The sequence below is a fragment of the Acartia tonsa genome, chromosome 12 (assembly GCF_053477335.1).
Source record: "Acartia tonsa isolate MP-2025a chromosome 12, ASM5347733v1, whole genome shotgun sequence".
Lineage (NCBI taxonomy): Eukaryota > Metazoa > Arthropoda > Copepoda > Calanoida > Acartiidae > Acartia > Acartia tonsa.
Genome location: NC_137271.1, coordinates 45,672,921 through 45,699,376, shown reverse-complemented (window position 1 = coordinate 45,699,376; position 26,456 = coordinate 45,672,921). Strand labels below are relative to the sequence as shown.

Sequence of the window (26,456 nt, the reverse complement as noted above, 5' to 3'; positions counted from 1 at the left end):
TATTTTATGTCTTTAAAATTAAGATTTTTTAGAGTTTTTCATCATTTCTCTTATCTTATAATAAGCCTAATAGCTATACTGTAATAGCTCAATTTCTTCAGTATGAAAACAGAATGAAACTCAGACTTGAAAATTAAAATTTAAACAAAATAAGCATTTCCTTTTGTAAAATATCAGACGCACATACAAACTTATAGAATAGCAAAGCTGGACTAAAATATTTATATTAAAGTTCACTATGTATATTTTCAGCTTTTTTCAAACTATCATAATATCTTTTATTCAAAACATCAAATGCTTTATCCAAAAATTGCTTATTTTCTTTAACAGGCCAAATCCGGTTTTCTTTCCTATCCAATGCTTCCTTCTCTTGTTGGGTCATCTTCAAAGGGATATCCTTGCGGACAAACAGATCATCTCGTGTGCTTTCCTCAGGATCTTCAGCATTATATCTAAAACAAAACAAAAGATTTTTCAAAATTGGTCCCAGCATTAGAGTAAAACACCAGAGGGAGAAAGTGTTAAATAACTGTATCTCCCCATTGCAACCACTTTGTGCAACCTTTCTGTTGGGTCATTGAAAATCAACCGTTGGTGTCGCTTATATTAACACAGCCAAGTAGGAGAAAATAATTTAGAAGCAGACGAAGAAAGTCGTTGAAAAAGGAAGCAAGGTAGTTGTCTGTATATACTTCTACACTATAGATCTGTTGTCCCAGCCGATTTTCTATTTTAGCTTTAAAAGTAATTTTTTTGGTAATTTTTTCTAGGGTTGATTTTACTTTGGACGAGGGTGGTACCTTCCCCTAAAATAGTGATAACCCTTCCTTTGACCTATGAGAAGCTACATTGCAAAGGTTAACCATATCGGTTCAGCGGTTAGCAAGATCCGTTGGTACAGCTAGACACACACACAAACAGTCATCCTGATATTTTTATGAAAGAATTAAAATGCCTATATAGTTTGTATTTGTCTAACTAACTATCTAACTATCAATCTAATAAGTATATCTATTTATGCAACTACTAATCCAAGTACTCTATATATCTATCTATCTATGCAACTATCTACCCACCTGAGTTTATTAGTAGCTGTATGCCCCCATGGAACATGTCTATATCCCACATTATCCAGGTACTCTATTAACTGTTCCCTAAACAAAATACTAATTGATTGGGGTTTATCCCTAATTATTTTAGACAAAACAGGGATGACATCATCTATAATTATCAAAACCTTTCTCACGGATTTTTTAAAAATTTTTATATTAATATTTTGTAGCCTGGCCGATGGAATAAGTAAATTTCATAAAACTAATTTAATTTTGATGCAAATATCTACAAAAATTTTGTAAATATGACCAAAAACACTAAAGTTATGCAGAAATAAAAAAATAAAATCAGCTAAAACCCATTATAAAGAAGTCCGACTGCAATGATTGTTATTTACCTAAATATGCTCTATAATGATAGGAAAATTGGCAAGAAAAATAAAAGGTTCAGCTCTAATAGCAGCTGTGAAAATCCCATTTCCCCCATAGCGTTACAGACTAACTGCCTGACGGAAGGACAGGCAAAGCATTACCCTATAGTGGGTTGACTCCTGTACCGACATTCATATCTCTTTTATTAAAGAATGATATATTAAGATGATTTATTACTTATTCTATTTTGTTATATAGATAATCAAGCAACCTTACTATAGCAAACATTAATAGCGGTTAGATGATGGTATGATTGTAAGACATACATGATAATTAACTAGTAATAAAGTAGCTGAGATAATAAAGATATACATGAACCTAATTCCGGGAAAAAGAACTCCAAGTAGATGTGTCTCAATGCTCATAACCTACAACATTATATTTATATTTTAATTGGTATTCATTTTTTTTCATGGCTACATGTAAACTTTGGAATATTTTAATTTTGGCCTTTAAAGAATGAAAATAGTAAAGGTTATAGGAATATAAGTAGGAAATATATATATTATGAATATTATGTACTAAAACCCAAGGGTATTCTTACTTTTAATTTTTTCAAAAGTTTTGCAGGGGAAGTAATCATCCCTTTACCCTCCCAAATGCCAAACCCAGTTTTTGCATTTCATCTCTTCCCTCACTGACTTTTCTACTTACTGACTCACTCATTACAACAGAAATATTTTGTACCGTATTAGATTGTATACTACTAGAGTGCCCTTATCAGCTTTCATTTTATTTATGATTTAGTTTGTATAAGAATTGACTTAGAATATGCATATTGACAGGGGAAAATTGTCATCAATTTAGCATGCTAATATGTCATCATTTATTAGTCAGTTTGTTTGTTTAGTAGGCAGGGGATTTGGTAAAGAGTGGTGGATGGTGGTATCGTTTTTATCTGTAAGAAAATCTGGTACAACATCCAAGTCAAAGTATATTAATTTGTGTAAGATTGTGCACTAAAATTCATTGATTTCTCCAGGGTGCAAGGACAATCAATGATAGATCAAATTTCTCTTTCCACAATCATACCCCTGACGTATCTAGTTAAAATTTTGTGAACCCACCTGAATATCAACCTTATCCCAAGGTATTGTCAGTAAAATAGCAAATTCTGCTCCTTCAACATCCAAACTAAAACAAAACATGTGCTTTCCAATAAAGTGCCTATTATGCACTAAAACCCCTCTATATCTTTTTTTAAAGTATTTTTTTGTATGCATAATCCCTGCTAATGCCTTCGGTACCCTAACCTTGTGGAGCTTTCCAGTAATCAGTATAAACTTACCTTATCTTACTTAAATTAACAAACAAACTACACAATACCCCTCTATATTTTTCCATTTATTTTCTGCGTACAACAAGGCACTTTGAGGGGAAATAGACTTATAAACATGGGAATTTGTTGAGGGGGGGGGGGTATATCAAATAGTTTTGGGCCGGATACCGGATAATGAAACTATCCGGCTCAAACTGGAAAGGAATATCTTATTTTTTTTGATACCCCTATAACATGTTTAAAAAATGATAAAAATTACAGAAAATTTTTTTTGGTGACTTCAAAGTGCAGAGTGATTGAACCCATAAATTAAAAATAAAGTTTTGTGGACAATTTATATGAAACTATCCAATGCATATGTTTTCAGCACGGCTTTTATAGCAGAACTTAATTAGAGATGTGTTGGAACTAGTTTATGATGGTGTTACTATTCATTTGTGGATCTAGGAGTCAAAATATTTCTGGTGCTTCGCACATTAGAGTAAAACACTTGAGTGAGAAAGAGTTAAATAACTGTATCTCCCCATCGCAACCGTCTTGTGCATCCTTTCTGTTGGGTCATTGAAAATCAACCAATGGTATCGCTTATATTACACAGCTAAGTAGCAGAAAATAATGTAGAAGCAGACGAAAGAGGTCTTTGAAAAATGAAGGTAGGTAGTTGTCTGCATATAAATCTATACTATAGATCTGTTCTTCGCACACCCATTTAGTTAAATTGTACGCGATTCTATTAAACTTTTTATTTAAAATTTGTACCTGAAATAATTAACTGTTGGATTACCCATGGCTTGGAGTATGGAATATAATGGCAAACATTGCACCTACAATAATTATATATCGTTATGAGGCCTAGTGGCACTTTAAATGTTAGTTTTTTTTTGGTTCAAGTCTTTACGATATCTATCTATGTTGCGTTCAAGTCTCTATGATATCCATTTATGTTGTGTTGAAGTCTCTGTGTAAAAAAAATCGCTTTTTTGTGATTTCTCTTGGGGGGGGGGCGTGGTACCCTTCCCCAAAATAGTTATAAACCTTCCCAGGACCAATGAGAAGCTACCCTGTTAAGGAGAACCCAATCAGTTCAGCTGTTGGCGAGATCCCTTGGTACAAACACACAGACAAACATCATTTTAGTTTATTATAAGGATATTTATACAGGATGAATAGTTTAAACATTCAGAGATATTAAGGGGTAAAACAAGAGATGACCTGCCCCATTAAAAAATCGCTCTTGTTCAAAATTTAGATAATCAATTTTCCCCACCCTCCTCCCATCAAATATAAAGTGTCCCAACCCCAGGCAAAATATTAACAAGGATGACAACATCCATAAGTAGCGAAGCACAAAATCTATAATAAAATAGACAAACAGACAAAGTAATTTATAGAGCTGATTAACTGTTATCATAACAAAGAAAAGAAAGAGATAAATATGCAAATAAATATGCAAAAACTTAAAATCATTAAACTTTGAAAAATTAAGGTTTATATCTGAAAGTTTTAAAAAGAAAAGCAGCTTAAAAGCAATCAGACTACCAAAGATAGGAGCCAAGAAAATCTGTTGCAAAAAGTAAAAGCGGTTAAAGAGCTATTTAGAAGCAGTCTGGCCACTATTGATGATAATTACTTAATTATGCTTCATATTGTTGGGAATGTTGACAAGAAGTTTCAGCCTTCTATCTTTTATAGGAGCCGAGAAAATCAGTTTTAAAAAATAAAAGCGGCTCTAAGCTGCTTAAAAGCAGTCCGACCGCTTTTGATGTTTTATACTTAATTATGCTCCATATTAATAGGAATGTTGCAAAAAGTTTCAGCCTTAAATCTTTTAAAGAAACCGAGCAAATCAGTTTTGAAAAATAAAAGCGGCTAAAAAGCTGCTTAAAAACAGTCTGACCGCTATTGATATTTTATACATAATTATGCTCCATATTGATGGAAATGTTGTCAATAAGTTTCAGCCTTCTCTCATTTACAGGAGCCAAGAAAATAAGTTTTGAAAATTAAAAGCGGCTAAAAAGCTGCTTAAAAGCAGTCTGACCGCTAACGATGTTTTATACTTAATTATGCTCCTTATTAATGGGAATGTTGACAAAAAATTTCAGCCTTCTATCTTTTGTAGGAGCTGAGAAAATCACGTTTCCCCCAAAACGTTTCAGACATACATACATACATACATACAGACGGACATTTCAAATTATAGAGTAGCTTCGCTACTAAAATTACCACCAAGACAAAGTGCCCCTACCTCTTCTTGATATTCGTCTCTTTTCTCAGTAGATATTCCTTGCATAGATTCCCTGAAAAAAAAGCAAGGATGACGACATCCTGAAATGTGGAAATATGCCAAAGATAAAAGCATCTAATTAGCTGCATAAAAGGGTTCTAGTACAAACGCAGGAGTCCCAAACGTCGGAGTGAACAAACGCTCGAGTGGACACTAACCTAACCTAGCCTATTTTAGAACATCTCATAGGTTTTTAAAATCTTAACTCCTGCGGGGGGGCTTATGTGTACATTCATATCTTAACCTAACCTAATCTGTATAGAAATACTTAATTAAATTAATATTTTAATACTCCCGAGTCCATCCACTCCGACGTTTGGGACTCCTGCGTTTGGCCTGGAACACATAAAAGCAGTATGACCTCCATGGATGGTATACTGTAAAATATGCTCCATAATGATTGAAGCATTGACGACATGGATAATCAATGTTCTAGTGTTAATAGTAGCTGAGTTAATCCAGTTTCCAAAAGAGCCTTTCAGATGGAAAGGATTACGGATTTAAGACAGACAAAGAAAATTTCTTAATAGTTTAGTTAGTCGATGGAAAGATAATGTTCTTCTCTCTGACAAGCCCTGGGGGTTTTCGTGTATTTTGAAGAAGTGTACCTCCCCTCCACCCTCCCTAGAGATATCGAACCTGCAAACAAATTCCCTACAACAATTTAAAATACAAGGAGATGATTGACCCCCGTCCCTTCACCTAATCTGTTAGTGTCAAAAACTATTAACAATCTTTACAGACTAGAAGACATCCCCACGAGAAGTTGCACTGCTAAGAAAATGTGAAGGTTTCTTTAAGAAATAAAAAAATAATAAGTCATTAAAATGAGACAGGGCAAAATGGCACCAAAAAAAATGACATCATACGATAAATAAACCAATGAGAGGCGAGTTTATATTTTACCATGTATACTGGCCTCTCATTGGACAATTTTATAGTATGGCGTCATTTTTAGGTGCCATTTTGTGCTGTCTAATTAAAATTAAAAAATCCTCTAAGTAGAAAAAAATATTTTACCTCTCCAACCCAGTTCGAGAAGCAGCCCAAAAATCAAAAGTAGCATACTAAAAAAAGAAATTGTATGTAACTCTCCTATTATATGTACATAGCTTTTCTTTAAGATCCTTTAAGATCTTACTTTCTGCTCTACAGATTTGTCTCAGTATGATTTTAGATTATTTCATTAAAATTTAATTCTTGGGACTTAACTGTAACAAACTGGAGATACTTAAGATTACTTTCTTCAGACAAAGCCAAATTGTGTTATTAGTGTGTCAAAAATGATCCACATGACGTAATAAAATGAGGTAGATGAGAGGAGAAGTGGGAAAAAACCTAAAAAGAGATAGATAACCCCTCATTTTTATTACGTCATGTGGATCATTTTTGACACAATTTTAACACAATTTGGGCTTTGTCCTTTCTACAGCTATATCAGATTGTTGACATTATTTGTATGAATAGAGATATTACCCTGGCTTATTAGCTGATGCAACTACAGCTAGTAATTTCAGACAAAAATTGGGCAACCAAAGAGTTAGTTGTCTGCTGGGCGTCATTTTACTAAACACAGGTATTGTAAATGAGCAAAAAAAGATCATTTAGTTATCCGTGTCTGTGAACAAAACGGTCATTACTCACAAAGATGTAATAATATACAGTATGACCCTCGAAAAAGTATTTTTTAGCATCTGCAGCCCTTATTTCTCAATGAATCATTAAAAAATGTATATGTCCTTGTTCTCTATAGATTTCCACATGAGTAGATATACAAATTTTAATTTTACCTCCATTAACTCGGGAGATTTTTAGAGCTAAAGTTTTGAAAAAGTGACTGAGAAAAAGAATTTTTTTGTTTCTCATAATTATTGGATGGTTATATTATGTTTTTCTGGCAACTGAATAATGATACACAAAGAAAAACAAGTTAACTAATTATTTCTTTTTTATTACACCAAAAAATATCAATTTTTAATGGCAAAAAATACTACTAAATGAATTGATTATTTGCAAAGAAGGTGTATCAACTTTTTTTTTTATGGCTAGCCGGTTCTTTTAGTAAGTAGTAGATGTAAAATTTTTCATAGAATTCAGATATGCAATCGGTTTTTTTGTAGACCTCTTATTTTTTAAGTAATTTAAGTTTTTTAAAAAAATAATTAAGTCGGTTTTAAGGTACTAAAACGCAACAAAATAAAAGAAGAAAATGGCCAGTAAGAACAAAAATAGTAAGATCTTTAATTTGACACCTTACTTTTAAAATTCTGTTGAGTAATTATTGAAAAAATCTATTTTTTTAACCTCGGTTTAATAAAAACTTTAGACCTAAATATTTTCTCAAACAGACATAAAAAACATGGGTTCATATATACCTTTAGAATCAGAAAAATATTACGAATCCATTGTAAGCAAAATTGAAAAAAAGTAAAAAAATATAAAAATATAAAAATGGCCAATTGTATTTTTTGTTCTGGCAACACTATCGTCTTCCCTTTTTTACCCCCTCTTTACCCCCTCTATACCCCCTTCCCATTTTTATACCCAATTCAAAAGTTAAGACGTTGCCTGTACAATATAATATGATATTTTCATATAATTCCTTTTATTGTAGTTTATATACTTTATTGTAAACTTTTTTTTTCAATTTTGCTTACAATGGATTCGTAATATTTTTCTGATTCTAAAGGTATATATGAACCCATATTTTTTTACTTGTGAAATGATAAAATTGAGTTCAAAGTTTTTATTCTTGTGGGTTTAAAAAAATCAATTTTTTCAATAATTACCTGACAGAATTGAAAAAGTAAGGTGTCAAATTAAAGATCTTACTATTTTTGTTCATAATGGCCATTTTCTTTCTTTTTTTTTGTTGCATTTTAGTACCTTAAAATCGACTTAATTTTTTTTTTTTAAACTTAAATTACTTAAAAAATAAGAGGTCTACAAAAAAACCGATTGCATATCTAAATTCTATGAAAAATTTTACATCTACTACTTACTAAAAGGACCGGCTAGCTATAAAAAAAAAAGTTGATACAACTTCTTTTAGGTTATTTATTTACCCTTATTTATAAAAAGGATTAATTATGACAGTTGCTCCGCCCCCTTTTCTGACATCTCAATCATTTAATAGTGGGTTGATTAAGCTTTTAATACTAAAAAATCATTATGTTGAAATTTTATTTTCTTTATAACTTTTTTGTTATTAAAGTTAGGATTATGAAACAAAAACAATTTCCCTGCTTTATTCATAAAGATTTGTTTGGTTTTTTAATCTAAAACAATTTTGCCTAATAAGTAAGCTTTTCAAAATATCATTAAACTATAAAGACTCAAAAAATATGTTTGTAAAAAAATGCTTTTTTCTCAAAACCTAAATTTTTTATTTCGTTTTTGTATAAAGTTTCTGCTAGTAACAAAAATAAAAGGATTTCTACCTTAATTTTGCTAAAAAAGTCGTTTCATGTTAAAAGTTACTTTTTCCTCAGTCAATTTTTCAAAACTTTAGCTCTAAAAATCTCCAGTGTTAATGGAGGTAAAACAAATATTTTTATATCTACTTATGTGGAAATCTATAGAGAACAAGGACATATACATTTTATGATAATTCATTGAGAAATAAGGGCTGCAGATGCTAAAAAATACTTTTTCGAGGGTCATACTGTATAGATGAGAGAACAAAATTTAAATCCATAAAAAACCTGAAAATTCAATTTTGATATGAACCTCAAAGTATTTATTTGAAAATTGGCCCAAAGACATTGAAGATGAAAATTACAGTAACATACTCTAAAAGCACTCTTATAGCACTCTAAAGCCATATTATAATAGAATGACATGTGTAACGAATACAGACAGACAGACAGTGTGAGGGATTCTAAGCTTTACAGAACTCGCTTCCCGTGTCAAAATCAAATCTTACATGAGGTTGTTTATGAACAGCTAGACAGGTCATGATTGTGCTGGCATTTCTATTTCTGAATTTAAGAACTTCATAGACCTCTGGCACAGGCTCAACTAAATAAGGAAGACGACATATATAAAGGCAAGCTCTACAAATCAAACAAACCTTGACAAGCCTATATACTTAGATGTATATCAGAAAACAGGATATAATTTTAAGAACTAAGCACAGTTTAACATGAATATGTATGTTATTAATTGACTAAATGAGCATCTTTTCTATAGGCATGCTAACTTGTTTAACCTTTATAGAGTTGATTCAATTATTACACGTTGCCAAATCAAAATACTGACATTAAGAAAACTAAATAAATCTTTTTGAATTATATCAAAATCACATGTTTAATAACATTCTGGAAAGTTTAGAATTGGCCGGAAGATTTTAACATGCTTACATAACCTACTTATTCATATTTCAGAAGGTGGATATTATGTCTAATCATCCTATGAATCAACACTCAAATCAAACTAATAATGTATTTGTACGATATAAAATATTAAAACAAAAAATTACATGTTTTTAACAAGAAAGGTATTAAATCGAATGGACAATTCTTACAATTCTAAATCTACAACATATTCAAGTTTTTTTTTTAATTTAAAGTGTTGCTGAAACAAATTATCTTTAAACAAACGTAAAACTAAATTGAACTATAACCAAAGATTTAAGTGTTAGTGAACTAAATATTAAGATAAAATTAGTTTAAGTTATCTGAAAACATAATAAAGCAATGGTTATCCTAATTGAACTATAAACAAAGATTAAAGTGTGTATGAACTATAAATATTAAATTAAAATTTCTTTTGATCTAAAATAACTTTTTACCTAAAAGTCCCGACCAATTATGATTGGCTTCAAAGTAGAGGGAGTCAGAATTAAATTCTCCATCATGGGCGCCCGCCTCCAAGAAAAATCCGTTCTTCAATTCACCTGAGGAATTATTTTAAATGATTGAGTCAAAGATGTTACTAATTATACGAAAATGAACACTAAAAACTTATTGTAAACCAATTAGCACTTATGTAAATATTGGTATCACAATCATATGCCATGATTAAGTTAATCAAATGCTATATGGATAACATCATTTATTATCTATAACCTCATTCAGGCGAGGCTGCTGTCCATGACACTTTAACGTCAGGTTCAACAACCTAAGATAACTAAGGGGACCTAAATATCTCTAAACACCTGGAGCATTAGGTTAAATAACTCCCAACAGACAACCAACTCTTTGACTGCACAACCTTTGTCTGGAAATCCTGACTGCACATGGCATTGAGTTGCATCTGTTTTGGGCTAAGGTATTCCCCTTCTGCAAACTATTTATGTCGTACATCTGATATAGCAGTAGTAGGAATAATAATTAAGGTCTTTAGTTATTACACATTGTTGAGTCAAAACTTGAACTTATCATCTCCCTGACGAGGCTAGATGTGATACGTATTAAGCTACAGTCACTTGTATGACTCATTGAAGAACTTGTCAGTTAAAACCTATGCCCAGTTTACAAATAACAAAGGTCCACCGATTTTTTCTGTAGGTCAACCTAAACAAGTACAACCCACAAATACCTTTATAAAATCGGTCAACCTAAAGCTTCTATAGGTCGACCTAAAATTTCCAGAGGTCGACCTTTGTCTTTTGTGAACTGGGTTTAGTATCTATATAGATTAAGTGGTCACCAAAAAATGTCATTTTTGGTTTATGACCTAAAATTTCCTACCTCCAAACACAATTCTATCAACATCTAACGGTTGCCCAACCTCTCCATCTGAAAATAGTCAAAATGTTAATCAACAAGGATGACAACATCCATAAAAGCGAAGCTCTGAAACGTTAGGACAAACGGACATTAACACCTGTTAATGTAAAGTCAAAGTAAAATTGTAAGTATATTTGTTGAAAAACTGCTTAATACAGGATAATGTTTATGGACAATCTTACATTCTTACGACTTGATTTTAGAGTTGCTTCGCTTATAACATTATACTTTGTTGTCCCAGGAATTAATATACCAAAAATCAGATCAATTGGATGATTAGATCACATAAAAATTTGTTGTTAAAAAGTAAAAAAAATCAAAATGATTAAAATGGACGTATGGACATTCTGGTAAGGATTATAGAGTTGCAACGCTTTCTAAATCATACCTAACTACTAAAGGAATCACTATGCAAAGATTGAAATCGATAAATTAAATAAATTAACAAAAAAAACTATCCATCACGGATGGACGGACGGACAAATACAAACAGTTACAGGAACCCTGAAAGAATTACACCGATCTAACTGCAAAAAAAACTTCCAACAGTAGATTTAATGTCCCAAATTTGAAGCATTCAGCTTTAATAACAAAAAGTTGTAGGTATTTCAAAATTAGTTTAATTTCTAAATTTCTATCATGAGCAAAGAAAACCTTTCAAAATTTTTATATATCTTAATTATCATTTTTAAATGCCCACAACTTTCTATTATTGAAGATGAAGGCTTCAAATTTGGGGTATTGGGTCTATTTTTATTATAGGAACACTGCTTTATCTTTAAACTAGTGGCTTCGCCCCTAGCCTCTAGGGGCTTTGTTGTCAATTTAGCTTACTAACATCGTTTAATGGTATGTTTGTTCATCCACTAGGGGAATAGTTATTACAGCCTGTTAAAAGTTTCACTTTATTAGAGAACATAAAAATCTTGTGTGAGATCCAAGTAATAATACTTTCATTTTTAAACATCAGCAAATATATTCTAATTACCAATGTTATTTTCTAATGCATCCATCAGAATGAGTTCCCCTCCACTAGGACCCTCTAGCACTTTATCCTACAAGCATAAAAGAAATTGATTAATGATTATAGATCTATTATCCATGATCCTCAATAAGAAATAATAGTCCATAAAACTAAAAGGAATTTAATTAAACCAGACGAAAATGTTTGCTTAACTTTAGTCTTATGATTCGATCTCATTATGCAATAAAATTTTAATAATTTTTAATAATATTTGTACACTACTTTCTGACGAATAATGTGGTCATATTGGTCCATTATAGGGATTGATCATCTAGACTTTCTATATTTATTATAATAAAGTAACAGGAGGTGTGTTTGTCTATTTGTTTGTACCGAAGGATCTCGATAACCGCTGAACCGATCGGGTTCTCCGTAACAGGGTAGCTTCTCATAGTTCACGGTAAGGTTTATAACTATTTTTGAAGAGGGAACTACAACCCTCCCAAGAGAAATCAAACGTAAAAAATTACCCCCCCCCCCCCCTCCCTCCTCAAAAAACAATGAAATAATTTTTTTAAAACTAAAATAAAAACTGAGGTTGTTGGTGGGGGTCGACCCCCCCCCCCTCCCCCCTCTAGGGGCGTAGCCGCTAGTTATAATAAAAGTGTTAAATGGGTAAAGTATTGATTTAAGGATTACCTTTATATAATTGATAACAGTAGAATCATCTTGTTGGAAACAGTTTAGAAATGGTCGTTTAGTCGACCATATATCATACTTTATTCCACCTCGATATCTAAATCAAATTGCAGGAATCACAGAACATATGTAAACTTATCCATCCAGAGATGGAAAGGGGGGGGGGGTGTAGGTGGGTAATGATGTATTACCAAAAGGATTTTATAGCATAGATTTTTTGACTGGAACAACTAACTTAATGATAATAAGAGTTTACAAACAAAATGATTTAATTTCGGTAACTTCCAGCCCTCCATCTTCCCCTTTCCTTATAAAAAAAATGAGTCCAAAAAGGTATATGTAAAAGAGTTAAAAGAAGAAGAAAAAAAATATTTTAGTCTGAAGAGTGTTGAATAAAACCAATCGCTTTTTTCAATATAAACCCAACAGTTTTGGACCATGTCCAAGCAATGACAATAGAAAACAATATTGAATTTTTAATCTACTCAACTCTCCAGAGTACTAGAGCCCGAAACCTGGACCTTTAGGAGAAATTTGCTCTACCAGGAAAGTGCATATTTTATTACAAATTAAGACAAATTTGTTTTTTTTTAAAAGAACAAACTGAACTGTACTTGAAATGTTTGGATTTTTTGATGGTGCATGTAAAGACCTTTCTAAGACAAATGAACAAGGTTTCAAAGGCAATATTAGCCAATTTGGCATCAAAAAGAAAGAGTTAGAAATATGGTTAAGGTGTCTTTAGAAAGGTTTTTACATGTCACATCAAAAACTCATTTTGTGGTCTATCTCCAAGATTTGGTGTTTTATCATGGTTCAAATTGTGAGCGATTGTTTTTTTTAACACCCTTTAGTTTGTTATGTGTATAAGGGAGGAGATGGGGAAAAGACAATCTGTGGTAGACGGCATCATACGGACAAGCCTTTCCTAGAGTATACCACGCTCTGGGATTCCCGGCAAATGCAGATGTTAAAACTCCACCCATCAACTTTAGATATGCTATCAAAAGACGGTCATTTTGATAAGCGGTCACCCAACCCATTGCTATGGAATACAATGGCCACCTGGGCCTGGGGAGGGGATTACCCCCCTCCCCCTTTCCGCAGCCGGACCTTCCCTTTTCTCTGCCATCACCTGCCTACCCCAAGGAGGCAGCCTTCCCTCCTACCTTTGCGCCTGTGGACACAGCCCCAGCTCAAAGGAACCCCTCACCAGCTACCCCTCATCATCTATTATTATACTTCTATTTGCTATATAAACTTGTATATCTATTGTAATGAATCAGTTCAAAATATATCCTTTAATCAGTAACTCCTTGTAGTTATTTATTGGTAGATATTTAAGGCTAGGGGCTCGTTTGAATCGAACTCGCTCAGTAGGGTTGAACTGCTTCACCCCTACCACAAATCATTTACCATAACTTACATAAAAATTTCTTTTAGTTCTTCTTGAATCAAAGATTTATGTTCAAAAGTGATGTTTATTTCTTCATTATTTCCAATTGATTCTGAAAACCTAAATACGGATTAAATGAAATTGGGAAGACACCAGGGATCTAAAGGGATGAGTAAATGGCAGACATATTGATGTACATCCTCAATGATGATACACAAAAATACACTCTTCTGTGCCAAAAAAAAATCTAGGGATGAACTCTTATTTATGAAAATCTTTAAATTCTATTCGAGTATACTTCAATTTGTCCCCAAAAATAAATGATTCAAAAATTAAAGAAACTGTCTATAGAAAATGAATGTCAAAATTCGCAAAATAAAATGTAGACCTCTAATTTAGACAAGTCTTGATGCTTGCTTTCTCAATACCATTTGAACATTGTACGTGGCCTAGGCTCTACGCAGAGATAATGGTACGATAAATTAATGTTACTAAAGCAAAAAAAAAAATAAACCAAATGTGGATTCTTAAAAAACTTTTTTTCTTACTGACTCACTTACATTATTGATGCTTGCTATAAAGTTTTGTAAAAAATCCTCCGAAATAGAAAAAAATAGCAAAAAAAATCTTGGGTTGATAATCCTTTTATGATTTTATTTTTGCGATTTGGAGGATTTTTCAATAACGATTTTAGCGAGCCTCACTAATTTTAGTGAGGCAGTGAGCTAAAAAGCTTTTTAAGAATCCACCTCAACCTATTAGCTGAGATTATAGACAAAATTTGAAACTTACTTATATGTAGTAATATTGTACTTGATATCTTTACATTTTGGATCTTCTTCTACTCTACTGGCTGACATCACTGCTGTGCTTAAATCAAACTGAAATAAAAGAAAATTACATGGAGTGAGGGAGGGGACAATGGGCAATGAAATCAATTAAAGATTTTTTGCTGAAAGGAAATGAAATCTAGATTTATCCAGAAAATTTGAAATAATTGTAGGGGCGTGTTAATCAAATTTAGAGAACTATAAAAAAAAAAAAAAAACGTTCTAAGAAAAAAAGCATCCATTTAAAAAAAATTAGATTACCAGTACATCAGACTGACGTAACCATTCTGTAATTAAAATCTCCCTGGAACTAGTTCACCCCACATTCCTTAATTTTAAAATGCCACTATGTACAAGAATTACATTTATGGGTTCTTAGATTGTTTATTATACAAATATCACAACAAAGATTTTATTTATGAACTGACATTTTTGGAGAAAAAAAATGTTAAAACCAGCCATCTTATATCAAATTTTTCTGTCTGCTCTCAGAGAGTTAGCGGCAATGATGCGCTAGTACCCAAAGTCAGGAAGAACCTGCTAAATTCTTGCTCATTCCCTTTAAGCCAGTACCCAAAGTCTGATCCATTGTCCCCTCCCTTACTCCCTGGAAAGTTATGTTTCTAACAAGCAGATAAATAACTAGCTAACATAACAAGCATGACAATATCCATAATCAGTAAAGCACAAATCAAGATGGACAAAGTGGGTTCTAATAAAGATGTTTAGTAATCATAAACATTAAGGGAAAAACAAGGATAAGATGAATAATTAAAAGCTTTTCATATCAGTATATTATATATATATATATGTCTTTTAAAGCATGACCGAAATTCTGAAGGACCAAGTAAGTTGTCAGACAAATAAAACTTGCTAAATTTATGCTTTCTAAAATGTAACATACTTTTACACTTAAGGGAATCATCATGCAACGTTTAAAATTAATATTACGATTCAAACATACTATCTCAGCAAAAATAAAGCGCAGGTTTAGACATCCAGCTAAATTCTCAAGTTATGAAATGACGATTTCATGGAGGCTTATATGGTAAGCCGAGCGTTCTCGGCTCACAGGGTAACGAGTTCGAGTTCAACGAGCCCTAGCCTTGAATTATTCTACCAAAACAAACTAGCAGGATTTAGTCATACAGAAATTATATATTTAACTGAATAATATTTACAAGCAATGTTTACTATATATATACAACAGATTATAACAATGGTTAGGTTTGAAGGGGGTGTGGGACGCTAGGGCTTAGCTCCCGGCGGTAGACAGGCTGTGGGGGCAGCGGTGGTAAAAGGGGAGGCAGCGCCTCCCGGTTATATAAGCGCGTGAGGGGCGCGTGATAGCTGCATGTTTGAGTCCCTCCCCACATTTAGGCAGGCCAGTTTGACCGCTAGATAGCGGGGTCAACATCGGTCATGAGATAGATGGTGATATAATAAGATTAGTCCAGTGGGTTTGTTATGATAAGTCACAGCGTAGCAACTCTGTAAACTGCCTGTCCGTCTGGTTGTCGTATTACCACAACCTCCCCTTCAAGGGTTGCGTGGCTCTCGAGCCACCAGGCCTTGAACCTGGGGATACGACAACCTATGTCTGCGCAGGACAGGCTCTTCCTGGGGCACCGCTCGATGGAGGACAGCTCGGGCTACACAGGCTCCACGGGACACTCGTTGCTCGGTCTGGCTGTGGTTGGATATCAGCATTGTCAGCTCCTGGTTGGCTTCTAGACGGGGGTTGGCGACGGCTAAGCCCCGGCGCTGGAAATTTTGCCTCGTCTGCAGGACTAGCTCTGCCTCAGCGGGTAGCTGGACACGGAGGCCTAGGCTAACTCTGGTGGTTCCCAAGGGGGGAATGACGATGGATGAGGGCGCATAAAATTCCATGGGGGCGCCTGCTTGATTCAGGTTGCTTGGCCTCCTAGCTCCTACCCGGATAGGGATGGCTGTCATCAACAGGGGGCACATGGCTTCAGCTTCGTCCTCTGGGGCGGCCTCTTCCATTGCAGTAGCTGCTGGCTGGCAGGTGCTCCATGTCTGTATCAGGATTCCAGATGGCATCTCTGGGTGGCTCTGGAGCTGGCGGCGGCGGCGGTGGTTCGTTGGGTTGCTCCTGCAGGTCCTCTTCTACTGGGTCACGATCCTGGCCGCTGGGCTGTGGGGCGGCTGCGGCCGGCTGGTGCACTGGGAACTGTCCTGGGTCGCTAGCTGCGGGCGCCGCCGCTCCAACCGGCAGCTCGGTGGCATCCTCGTCGCCGTCCACGTCGACTTGAATGTCTGCTGGAATCTGGTGGGCAGTCACATCTCCCGTGTATTTGCGCAGTCGGCCTACATGCGCGGTAACTTCCGAGATCCTGGCTATTGGAGAGGCAGGTTTGATGACATAATGGACTTCTGTAGCTTTCCTCACTACCTTCCAGGGGCCAGTCCATCTCTTGGTGATCTTGGCTGCCTTCCCTGGCACCAGGCGGGGGGCCAGATACCAGACCAGGTCTCCAACCTCATACTTGGCCGTGCCTTCGTAGGCTGCCGCGCTCCTCCGGATGGCTCCCTCCTCCTTCTGCTGGATGGCATCATACACTGCATGGTAACGTTGCAGGAGAGCTTGGACGTTGGCTGGAACCGAGGCATATTCTGTTTCTGGCAGCCGGAGCACCATGTCCACCGGAAGCTTGGCCTCTCTCCCAAAGAAGGCCAGGAACGGGGTCACGCCGGTAGATCTGCAGGCCTTGGTGTTGTAGGCGAAGGCAATGGCAGGCAAGTGGGGCTCCCAGTTGTTGTCGTCTCTGTCTAAGAACAGACGCATGCCTGTATTGAGCGTCCGATGAAACCTTTCCACTCGGTTGGACTGCGGGTTGTAGGGTGGTGGATGTGTCAGGCCAATCTCAAGCCTGGAGGCCAGTTCCTGGAATACCTGGCCGGTGAACTCCATCCCATTATCGGAGTGGATCTTCAGGGGGCATCCGAACGTGGCCAGGTGGCGGTGCAGCAGGGCTTCAGCCACCGTGAGGGTGCGCTTGTTGGGGATGGCGTAGAGGCTGACAAACCGGCTGAACCCATCTTGGCAGGTGAGGATGTAGCGGTTCCCAGCTGGGGTCTCTGGCAGCGGCCCCACCAGGTCGATGAACAGGACTTGCTGTGGATACCCCTGGCGGGAGGGTACATGTATCCCTTGCTTCAACCTTTCCTTGGTAACCTTCTGGACACATTCAGGACAAGTCTGAACCATCAGGCGGACGTCACGGGCCAGGTTGGGCCACCAGAAGTGCATGGCAACGCGGGCGATAGTCGCGTCCATCCCAAAGTGTCCGGCCATGGGGGTCCCATGGGCTAGAAAGAACGCGTCCTGCTGGAGGGCCGAAGGCAGCAGGTATCTTGTCCGTTCCCCTGTCAGGGTCTGGTCAGTGGTGGTGAGGCAACCATGCTCATCAAGTCCCAGGGCTGGGAAGCGGCTGGCGTACTGCTGCTCGTCTCGTTCCTTGCCGCGCAGCTCAGCCTTGGTCGGGGCTCTGCCATCAGCCACCCACTGGCGGACACGGAGCAGGAGAGGGTCTTGTGTCTGGGCTTCTAGTACTCTAGTTGGGTCCAGTCGGGCGGCAGGGGGCCGGCTGGCTGCGGACTCCCCTAGCTGGCAAAGGTTATGGATATACTCAGCCTGCTCTGCTAATTCTTCGGCGCTGGCCGTTGGCATGTTGGCGTCCTCCCGGCGGCTGAGGGCGTCAGCGTTGGTGTTCTGGGTGCCAGGACGGTGGCAGACAGTAAAATCTAGGGCCGCTAGCTCCTCTTGCCAGCGGGCCACCATCCCTGTGGATGTGTTCAGTGACTTCATCTGCAGCAAGGCTGAGGAATCAGTGTTGATCTGGAAGCTACGGTAGGACAAGATGCCGTGGAATTTCCGGATTCCATACATAATGGCGGCCATCTCTCCCTTCCAGGACGGGTAGCGAGTCTCGGGGTCGGTTGTCTTGCGCCCCACGGCGGCAATCAGCCTCTCCTTGCCGTCCTGGCATTGACTCAAAATGGCAGAGATGGCGCGGCTGCTAAAATCTGTGGTGAGCTGGAATACCGCTGGCAAATCAAACCTGGGCGGCGCTCGGATGGGGGCTTGACGGAACTTGTCCTTGAGCTGCAGCAGCTGGGCTTCCATCTCAGGTGTCCAGGCTAGGGTCTTGGCCGTCTTCTGCCGATTCATCTCGTAGGTGAGGTCGGCATACTCTGGGATGAACAGGCGGTAGTATCCAAAGAACCCCAGAAGCGCCAGCAAATCTTTGGGGGTGCTGGGGGCCGGCCAGTCAAGGATACGGTCAATATAATCCTCTTGCATGGCTATCCCCTCACGGCTGAGGGTGTGGCCCAGATAATCCACCTTGGCTCGGAACAGCTTAGTCTTGGCTGGCTTGAGGCGGATTCCTCCCCTGCGGTGGGCTTCCAAGACCTCCCGGAGCCTAGCCAGGTGGGCCCAGGTGTCCTGGTGGAAGGTCAGGACGTCGTCAAGGTATGACTGGAGGTTGGCCGTGCCTAATGGGTTTAGGACCCCTGCAATAAATCTGGAATAGACAGATGGTGCCGTAGCCAGGCCAAAGGGCATCCTTTTCCATTGATACAAGCCTCTGGGGGTGGTGAAGGCGGTGCAGGGCCGGCTGTCCTCAGACACACGGATGGTGTAGTATGCGGCCACCGCGTCTAAGGCACTGTAGACGCGGTGCCCTCCAGCTCGTTCTACCAGCTGCTGGATCCTGGGCAGAGGGTAGCTATCCAGCTCTAGGCACTTGTTGAGGGCTCTGTAGTCGACGGCCCAGCGGGTGCTCCCGTCCTTCTTCTTGATGGGCACCAAGGGGCTGCTCCAGGCGGAGTCTGACGGCTCTATGACTCCCTCCTGTAGCCAAGTGTCCAATTGTTTCTCCAGCTCAGCCTCCTGCCGCGGGTTCAGATCCCTAAATCTCTGGCGGATCGGCTGGGTCCCTGGCTTGAGGCGCAGCTGCAGCTCGACTACATCTGTGCAGCCGGGGGTAGAGTTGGAGAAGACGTCCCTGTACTCTGATAACATGGTCCAAACCTCCTTTTTGAGCAAGGGATCCTTGCGCAGGAACTCGTTGTCTTCCATCTCAAGGGCCTCCCACAGCTCCTGCATGTCTGGGGGCTCAACAGGCTCTTGGAACGAGTGGAGACTCGGGGGAGGCTTATCAGAAACCTCTAAAATGTCAGGCTTGACCAGCTCCCCTGCCACTGGGAGGCCAGCGTCCAGCAGGAGGGGCGTCTCCCCTTCGTTTACCACCAGCACTCGAAACACAGTGGCGGATCCAGGCCTGTGGGCATACAGGCCTTCTGGGATGACAAGATCCTCCCCAAACCTCTGTTCTGGGGCAGCTAGTTGGATGGCATCCTTGGTGCGGTGGCCTACTAACTCAACAGGGACCGCCATGACACCGCGGCCAGGCAAGACCACCCGCTTGGCCGTGCGGAGTTGGGGTGGCTGGCCGTCAGTTGGAGTGACAGCGCTTAGCCTATACGTGGCTGGTGTGGGGTCAGCTTCGGCTCCGGGAGCCACCGACCGTGACTTGACGGGCTCGGCCTCGGGAGGGGCTGACGTGTCGGAGCCAAGTGTGGCTCCGAGGGCGTCCGGCCACGATTTGACGGGCTCGGCGCTGGGTCCAGCCTGGGCTCCGTGGGCGTCCGGCCGCGACTTGACGGGCTCGGCTCTAGGAGAGGCTGAGGCAGCGGAGCCATGCGTGGCTCCGGAGGCGGCCGGCCACGACTTGACGGGCCCGGCGCCGGGAGAGGCTGATTCCTGGGGGTTGAGTGTGGCTCCGGGTGCATCAGACCGCGACTTGACGGGTCTGGACTCGGACTTGGCTGGTTGACTGGCTGGGGGTCCCAGGTAGAGGGGGCCAGGTGGACACGGCTGGCCGTTGATAAAGGTGTCGGCGGAGAAGATTGGTTCTGGAGGGCTGGCAATTTCAGGGAACGTTGTTGGCAGGTTCTCCCGCGGCACCTTGGGCACTGGGGGCAACCCCATGGCTAGCAGGTTGGCCCCCCTATGGGCGTTGAGCGCAGCATCCACCCAGTGCGTGCTTTTCTCGACCACACGCGGCTGCTCTGGCAGTGGGCCTGGCAGAGGCCCCTCATAGCTCAACTCTCTCTCGGCTGTCTCCCGGTCAATGGGGACGCCACGGAGTGGGATAAACTCCCCACGCACCCACAAGCAAGGTGGTTGCATGTCGAAACAGAGCCTAGTTCCGAACTCCTTGAGAAAATACCCTCCTAGGTTCAGAGGGTGTGAGAGGTTCCGGACCACAGTCACGTGGTAAAGATGGAGTATAAGGGTGTGTGAGACTGCCATATATAATTCTTTCAATTTTCCTATTACCTGGAGGGGCTGGCCTTCCTCGTTAGCAGTCAGGATTTGGGTGTTGTCCGGAATCAACATGCGTTGCACGCCCATTGCGTGCATGAGGTGTTCAGAAATTACAGAAGACCCTGGTACACGGTTGCCAGAATCGATCATGGCATCAACCTGTACATGCTGGGCAGGGTCAGGAGTAGGAAACCTCACCCTGATGTGGCAGGGGAAGTGGAGGTCCTGCCCTTGAGACAAGGGGGCCTCCCGTTCGGCTGGGGTTGGCAGAAACTTCGGTGGTGGCCGAACCGCAGCTATGGTGGTATCGCTCACCATGGTGGCTTAGACTGTAGCTTCGAATCACTAGAGCTTATTAATTATCACTGGGTCAACAATTTTATATTTCTTTTTATCACTTGGTTGACATTTATACACACTTATGTGTTGTTATCACTAGGAGCTCTAGGGGTGATTCTGGAAGCACTGGCGGCAGGGAATGTCCGTCCTGCAAGGTTCAGAGGGGTGACGGCGGTAGGGAATGACCCGTCCTACAGCGCCGCTGGTTCGAGTCCCGAAAATGGCGGCAGGGAATGGCCCGTCCTACAGCGCCTCGGGTTCGAATCCTGGAAGGCAGCGGCAGGGAATGTCCCGTCCTGCCGTGCCTGTGGCTCAAAATCTGCTATCCGTCGCAGTGGTAGGGCTTACTTGTGTGCTGAGGCTTCGCAGCCACACATTGCCTTCTCAAGGAGACCAGCACCCAGCTGTCTGTCTCGTAGGTTTGGCCTGGGTGTCCTGGGGCTTGTCCCAGCTACACTTGCCAATTTAGACTCAGTTCTGTAGCCGTCTGAGCTAAATTATCCGATTACCGTGGCTGCGCACCTAGCGCTACTCCTACACGGTACGGAAAAAGCGTCTTAACTGGCGCTTTTAGCAGGCTAAATCTGCTTGCCGTAGGCCAGAGGCCCACATATTGCGTTCAAAATGATGGAAATTCGACCTAAAAAGGCCGTCTCACGGGTCAGTTGGCTTCTCAGTTGGCGGCTGATTGTCCCCTTACTTGCAAAAGGGTCCAATCAGAGGTAGAATAGGCTAGTTTCTGTAAGGCTCGATTGAAACACGCTGACACCAAGTTGTGGTAAGCCGAGCGTTCTCGGCTCACAGGGTAACGAGTTCGAGTTCAACGAGCCCTAGCCTTGAATTATTCTACCAAAACAAACTAGCAGGATTTAGTCATACAGAAATTATATATTTAACTGAATAATATTTACAAGCAATGTTTACTATATATATACAACAGATTATAACAATGGTTAGGTTTGAAGGGGGTGTGGGACGCTAGGGCTTAGCTCCCGGCGGTAGACAGGCTGTGGGGGCAGCGGTGGTAAAAGGGGAGGCAGCGCCTCCCGGTTATATAAGCGCGTGAGGGGCGCGTGATAGCTGCATGTTTGAGTCCCTCCCCACATTTAGGCAGGCCAGTTTGACCGCTAGATAGCGGGGTCAACATCGGTCATGAGATAGATGGTGATATAATAAGATTAGTGCAGAGGGTTTGTTATGATAAGTCACAGCGTAGCAACTCTGTAAACTGCCTGTCCGTCTGGTTGTCGTATTACCACACTTACACGCGGCTGACGCGCAGCTACCAATGCCTGACAAAACTTCCTACCGTTCCTATTGAAGTTTGTAACTTGTTATTGATTATTGAACCAGAAATATCTCCAAATAAAAGCATTATATACAAAAATAGTAACATTTTTATCTGAAATTTAAAAAAAATCTTTATTCTATATAAGCTAATAAAAAAAAATGATACTATAATCCTAAAAACAAATTAAGATCTAAACAAAAAGACAAAAGAAATGGGGAAATATAAGAAAAGTATAAAAGCAGCTGACGGATTTTTATAAGTTATTTTGCTCTATATTGATAAAAAGTTTCAAATATTTCAAATAGGAGATGTGAAAATTTCATTTCCTTTATTTTGTATCTAACGGACAGACAGTAATTTAGAAAAAAAAATAGAGGAGCTTCGCTACTAAATAATAAGATAAATTCAAGTATTGATGGGGCGAGGACATGCCTACAAAGCTTGTATTTTTATTATTACCGGCTACTCCCCTAAAAGCCTCTAGTGGCACTTTAAATGTTTGTTTTTTTCTATAAAAATAATACGTTACCTATCTATAATGCGTTCAAGTCTCTATACGTAATTTTTTTGTGATTTTACATGATTTTTCAGTATGGCTAAGAACCAGTTCTAGCTCCAGCTGATAATAATCAGTTTGGAAGCCTTACAAGAATAGTATTATAAACAGCTTTCTGCGGATATAAAAACGTACAATTATATGATTAACACCAGTTTTGACGAAGGTATAAAAAACTGGTTTTAATCTTATGATTGTACATTTTTATATTTGTTGTAAAACTCTGGATATAATACTATCCGACAAATGATTTTTCAGTATGGCTAAGAACCAGTTCTAGGTCCAGCTGATAATAATCAGTTTGGAAGCCTCACAAGAATATAAACAGCTTTATGAGGGTATTATAATGTACTGTTAAATGATTAAAACCATTTTTGAACTTACAAAACTGGTTTTAATCTTATGATTGTACATTTTTTATATTTGTAGAAAACTGGATATAATGCTATCCGACACATGATTTTTCAGTATAGCTAAGAACCAGCTGATTATGATAAGTTTTGAAGCCATACCAAAATAAATATGCTTGTATACTTTATTTTCCCATAAACTAATAAGCACAGTCATGGTCTGTTCACTGCACTAAGTAGGACAAAGCAGGAATTCAGGGATGGTAAAATGGATTTTAAATTTGCATAGGACCCTTTCTAAAATCTATTTGAATTTGTAGATTAAAATAAAATTGGAATAACTGTTTTTTAAAAAGGGGAAGGTAGATTGTGCTAAAATTCCGTAAAGGTGTAAGTTTTAACGCTTAAAAAAATATTTACTAAATATGTGTATACCTTATTGAATAGAACTGTAGACAAAAATAAATATTATATATTTATATTTAGTGAATATTATCGTTCTACTACTGTTTTTAAGCCTTTTAACTCACACCTCTACGGAATTTTAGCACAACCTTCCTCCCCCTTTCTAAAGTTTAACTAATGGTCTATTGTACCATCCCCCTATCCCTGAGGGTAAAGGTAAAAACTTTAGCCTCCCCCCCCCCCCCCCTGTATACATAACATTATTATATTAACACAGCCAAGTAGCAGAAAATTATTTAGAAGCAGACGAAAGAGGTCTTTAAAAAAAGGAAGGGAGGTAGTTGTCTGTATATACATCTATACTATAAATCTGTATACATAACAATTAATCTAAAATTAAATGAAAGAAAGATACATGTTATCAAATTGGAATTTTGAAGTTATATATTATCCTTCTATTATATAAAGTAGTAAAGTTTTTTTTCTCTGTAGCGAAAGATCTCACAAACTGCTGAATCGATATGATTCTTCTTTCAAAGTTAAGCTTCTTATTTTTCCAGGGAAGGTTTTTAACTATTTTAATGGGAGTGTATCTACACACTTTCAATAAAAATTACACATATATTTTTTTTTTAATCTTGAAATGAAAATGGCATAGCATTTAGGGAGTACGTAGTAAGAAAATAGCCTAAAACCATACCAAGACCTTTGTGAAGCTTTTTAATAGTGGATAACTCATTCAGTTCAATGGTTAGCGAGATCTTAAGCTACAGACAAAAAAACTGTCTTTTAAAGGATTCAAAATGCAAAGACATATATTTTTTTACTCCCATTTTTATGCATCTTAATTGGAACTGATGATCTATTCAATAGTGAAACAGTTGTCTTCCATCAATAAAATGTTAAAAAATAACTCGTGTTTATATATATCCTATTATATAAAGTAGTAAAATTTTTTTTCTGAAGTTTAAGATCTCAATAACTACTGATGAACCGATTGGGTTCTCTATTTTAGGTAAGCTTCACATATTTTATTCTGACGGTTTTATTAGGCTATTTCATTTTCAAATTTTCAAGTGTTTTAGGCTATTTTTCTAGCCCCTCAGCTTGCTGCCCCTGTAAATACAGAGCCACTAGATGCTAGGGGCGCAGCCGCTAGTACTTTATATAATAAGATAGAAAAGAACTACCTTTTCCTTTTTTTACCCTACAGGTTTTACACACCCCTTGTAAATCACTGTGCACGCCTTTACTTAATATAAAAATAATGTTTTAACATTAATAAACATAAGGTCCTTTCTTAATTATGAAGAAACTTATCAAAAAGTCAGAAGCTTTCATTTCACAAGCTTTGACTAGACCTCATTTAAAATAGGTGTGCCTGTTGATTTAAATAGTATCTTCATACTTCATAGCAGCGGTGGTCACTTTTTTTAACGTTTTAACGTATGGCGCGGTTTGTCAAAAATTCGGGAAAGTTATCACGCACCGTATCAACTGAACAACCATAAAAAAGTGAAATCATCTTTTTAAAGGCAAAGCTTTTCTATTATTAGGATCGGTCCGTCCGTACGTCCGTCCGTCCGGAACGGATAGCTTTTTTCGTTAATTTAGGTATGTTAGAATTGTCTTATCGATTTCAAACTTTGCATGGTGATTCCTTTAAAAGTTAGGTACGATGTAAAAAGCGGAGCAATTTTGTAATCAATGCAGAATGTCCGTACGTCCATTTTAAACATGTTGATTTTTTTTACTTTTTTAACAAAAAAATGTTATGTGAAATAATTATCCGATCGATCTGATTTTTGATATATTGATTTCTGGGACAACAAAGTACATTGTTATAAGCGAAGCATCTCTATAATCAAGTCCTAAAAAAATTAAGTCCTTAATGTCCTTAAATATTATCCTGTATTTAATCAGTTTTTACTTACAATTTTGCTTCGCCTCTTATACTTTTATATCGTGATTATTCAGCTCTGACACTCTACAAGTGTTAATGTTAGTATGTCATACCGTTGCAGTGCTTCGCCAGTGTTGTCATCCTTGTTTACAGGAGTATCATGGTATGCATATAATTTAGGAGCAGGGATCTAAAGGGATAAGACAATGAGGGTTAAATAAATATACCTAATGATGATAAACAAAATTACTTCTTCGTAAGATTATAAAACTATTGATTGATAGTTTGGAACCAACCAATCAAATTTTATTCATGAGATCCTTCTTGTTCCCTGGACGTAAATGCGTGGCCATAGTTATTATGAGAACAAAATGTATACTAACATATATTTGAATTTGAATTGCCGAAAGTTTAGACGGTTTCCTTGGTGTTTCCTCAAAATATCAAAATAATTAGTACTAGCCAACAAAAAATCAAAATTAAAAAAAAAAATTTGAATGTATAATGTATAAATCGTTTATACATTCAAATTTAGATTTTTTGGAGAGATCTTTAGCTAGTAGTAAATATTGAGATAGGATGA

The 26,456-nt window shown here is 38.5% G+C and overlaps 1 protein-coding gene across 1 annotated transcript; it reads right to left on the bottom strand.

Annotated features, from left to right (window-relative positions):
* Positions 1-182: 182 nt before the first annotated feature.
* LOC145334681 (uncharacterized) lies at positions 183-22,766 on the bottom strand. Its single transcript, XM_080180247.1, has 15 exons — positions 22,678-22,766; positions 14,634-14,722; positions 13,872-13,961; positions 12,446-12,542; positions 11,771-11,837; positions 10,744-10,791; positions 9,843-9,947; positions 8,976-9,070; positions 6,071-6,117; positions 5,012-5,063; positions 3,523-3,587; positions 2,552-2,618; positions 1,803-1,852; positions 1,077-1,154; positions 183-452 (listed from the first exon to the last, which is right to left on the bottom strand). Exons 1-15 carry the CDS (start codon positions 22,762-22,764, stop codon positions 227-229), a joined length of 1,263 nt encoding a protein of 420 aa, XP_080036373.1. The 5' UTR covers positions 22,765-22,766; the 3' UTR covers positions 183-226.
* Between the last annotated feature and the right edge of the window lie 3,690 nt (positions 22,767-26,456).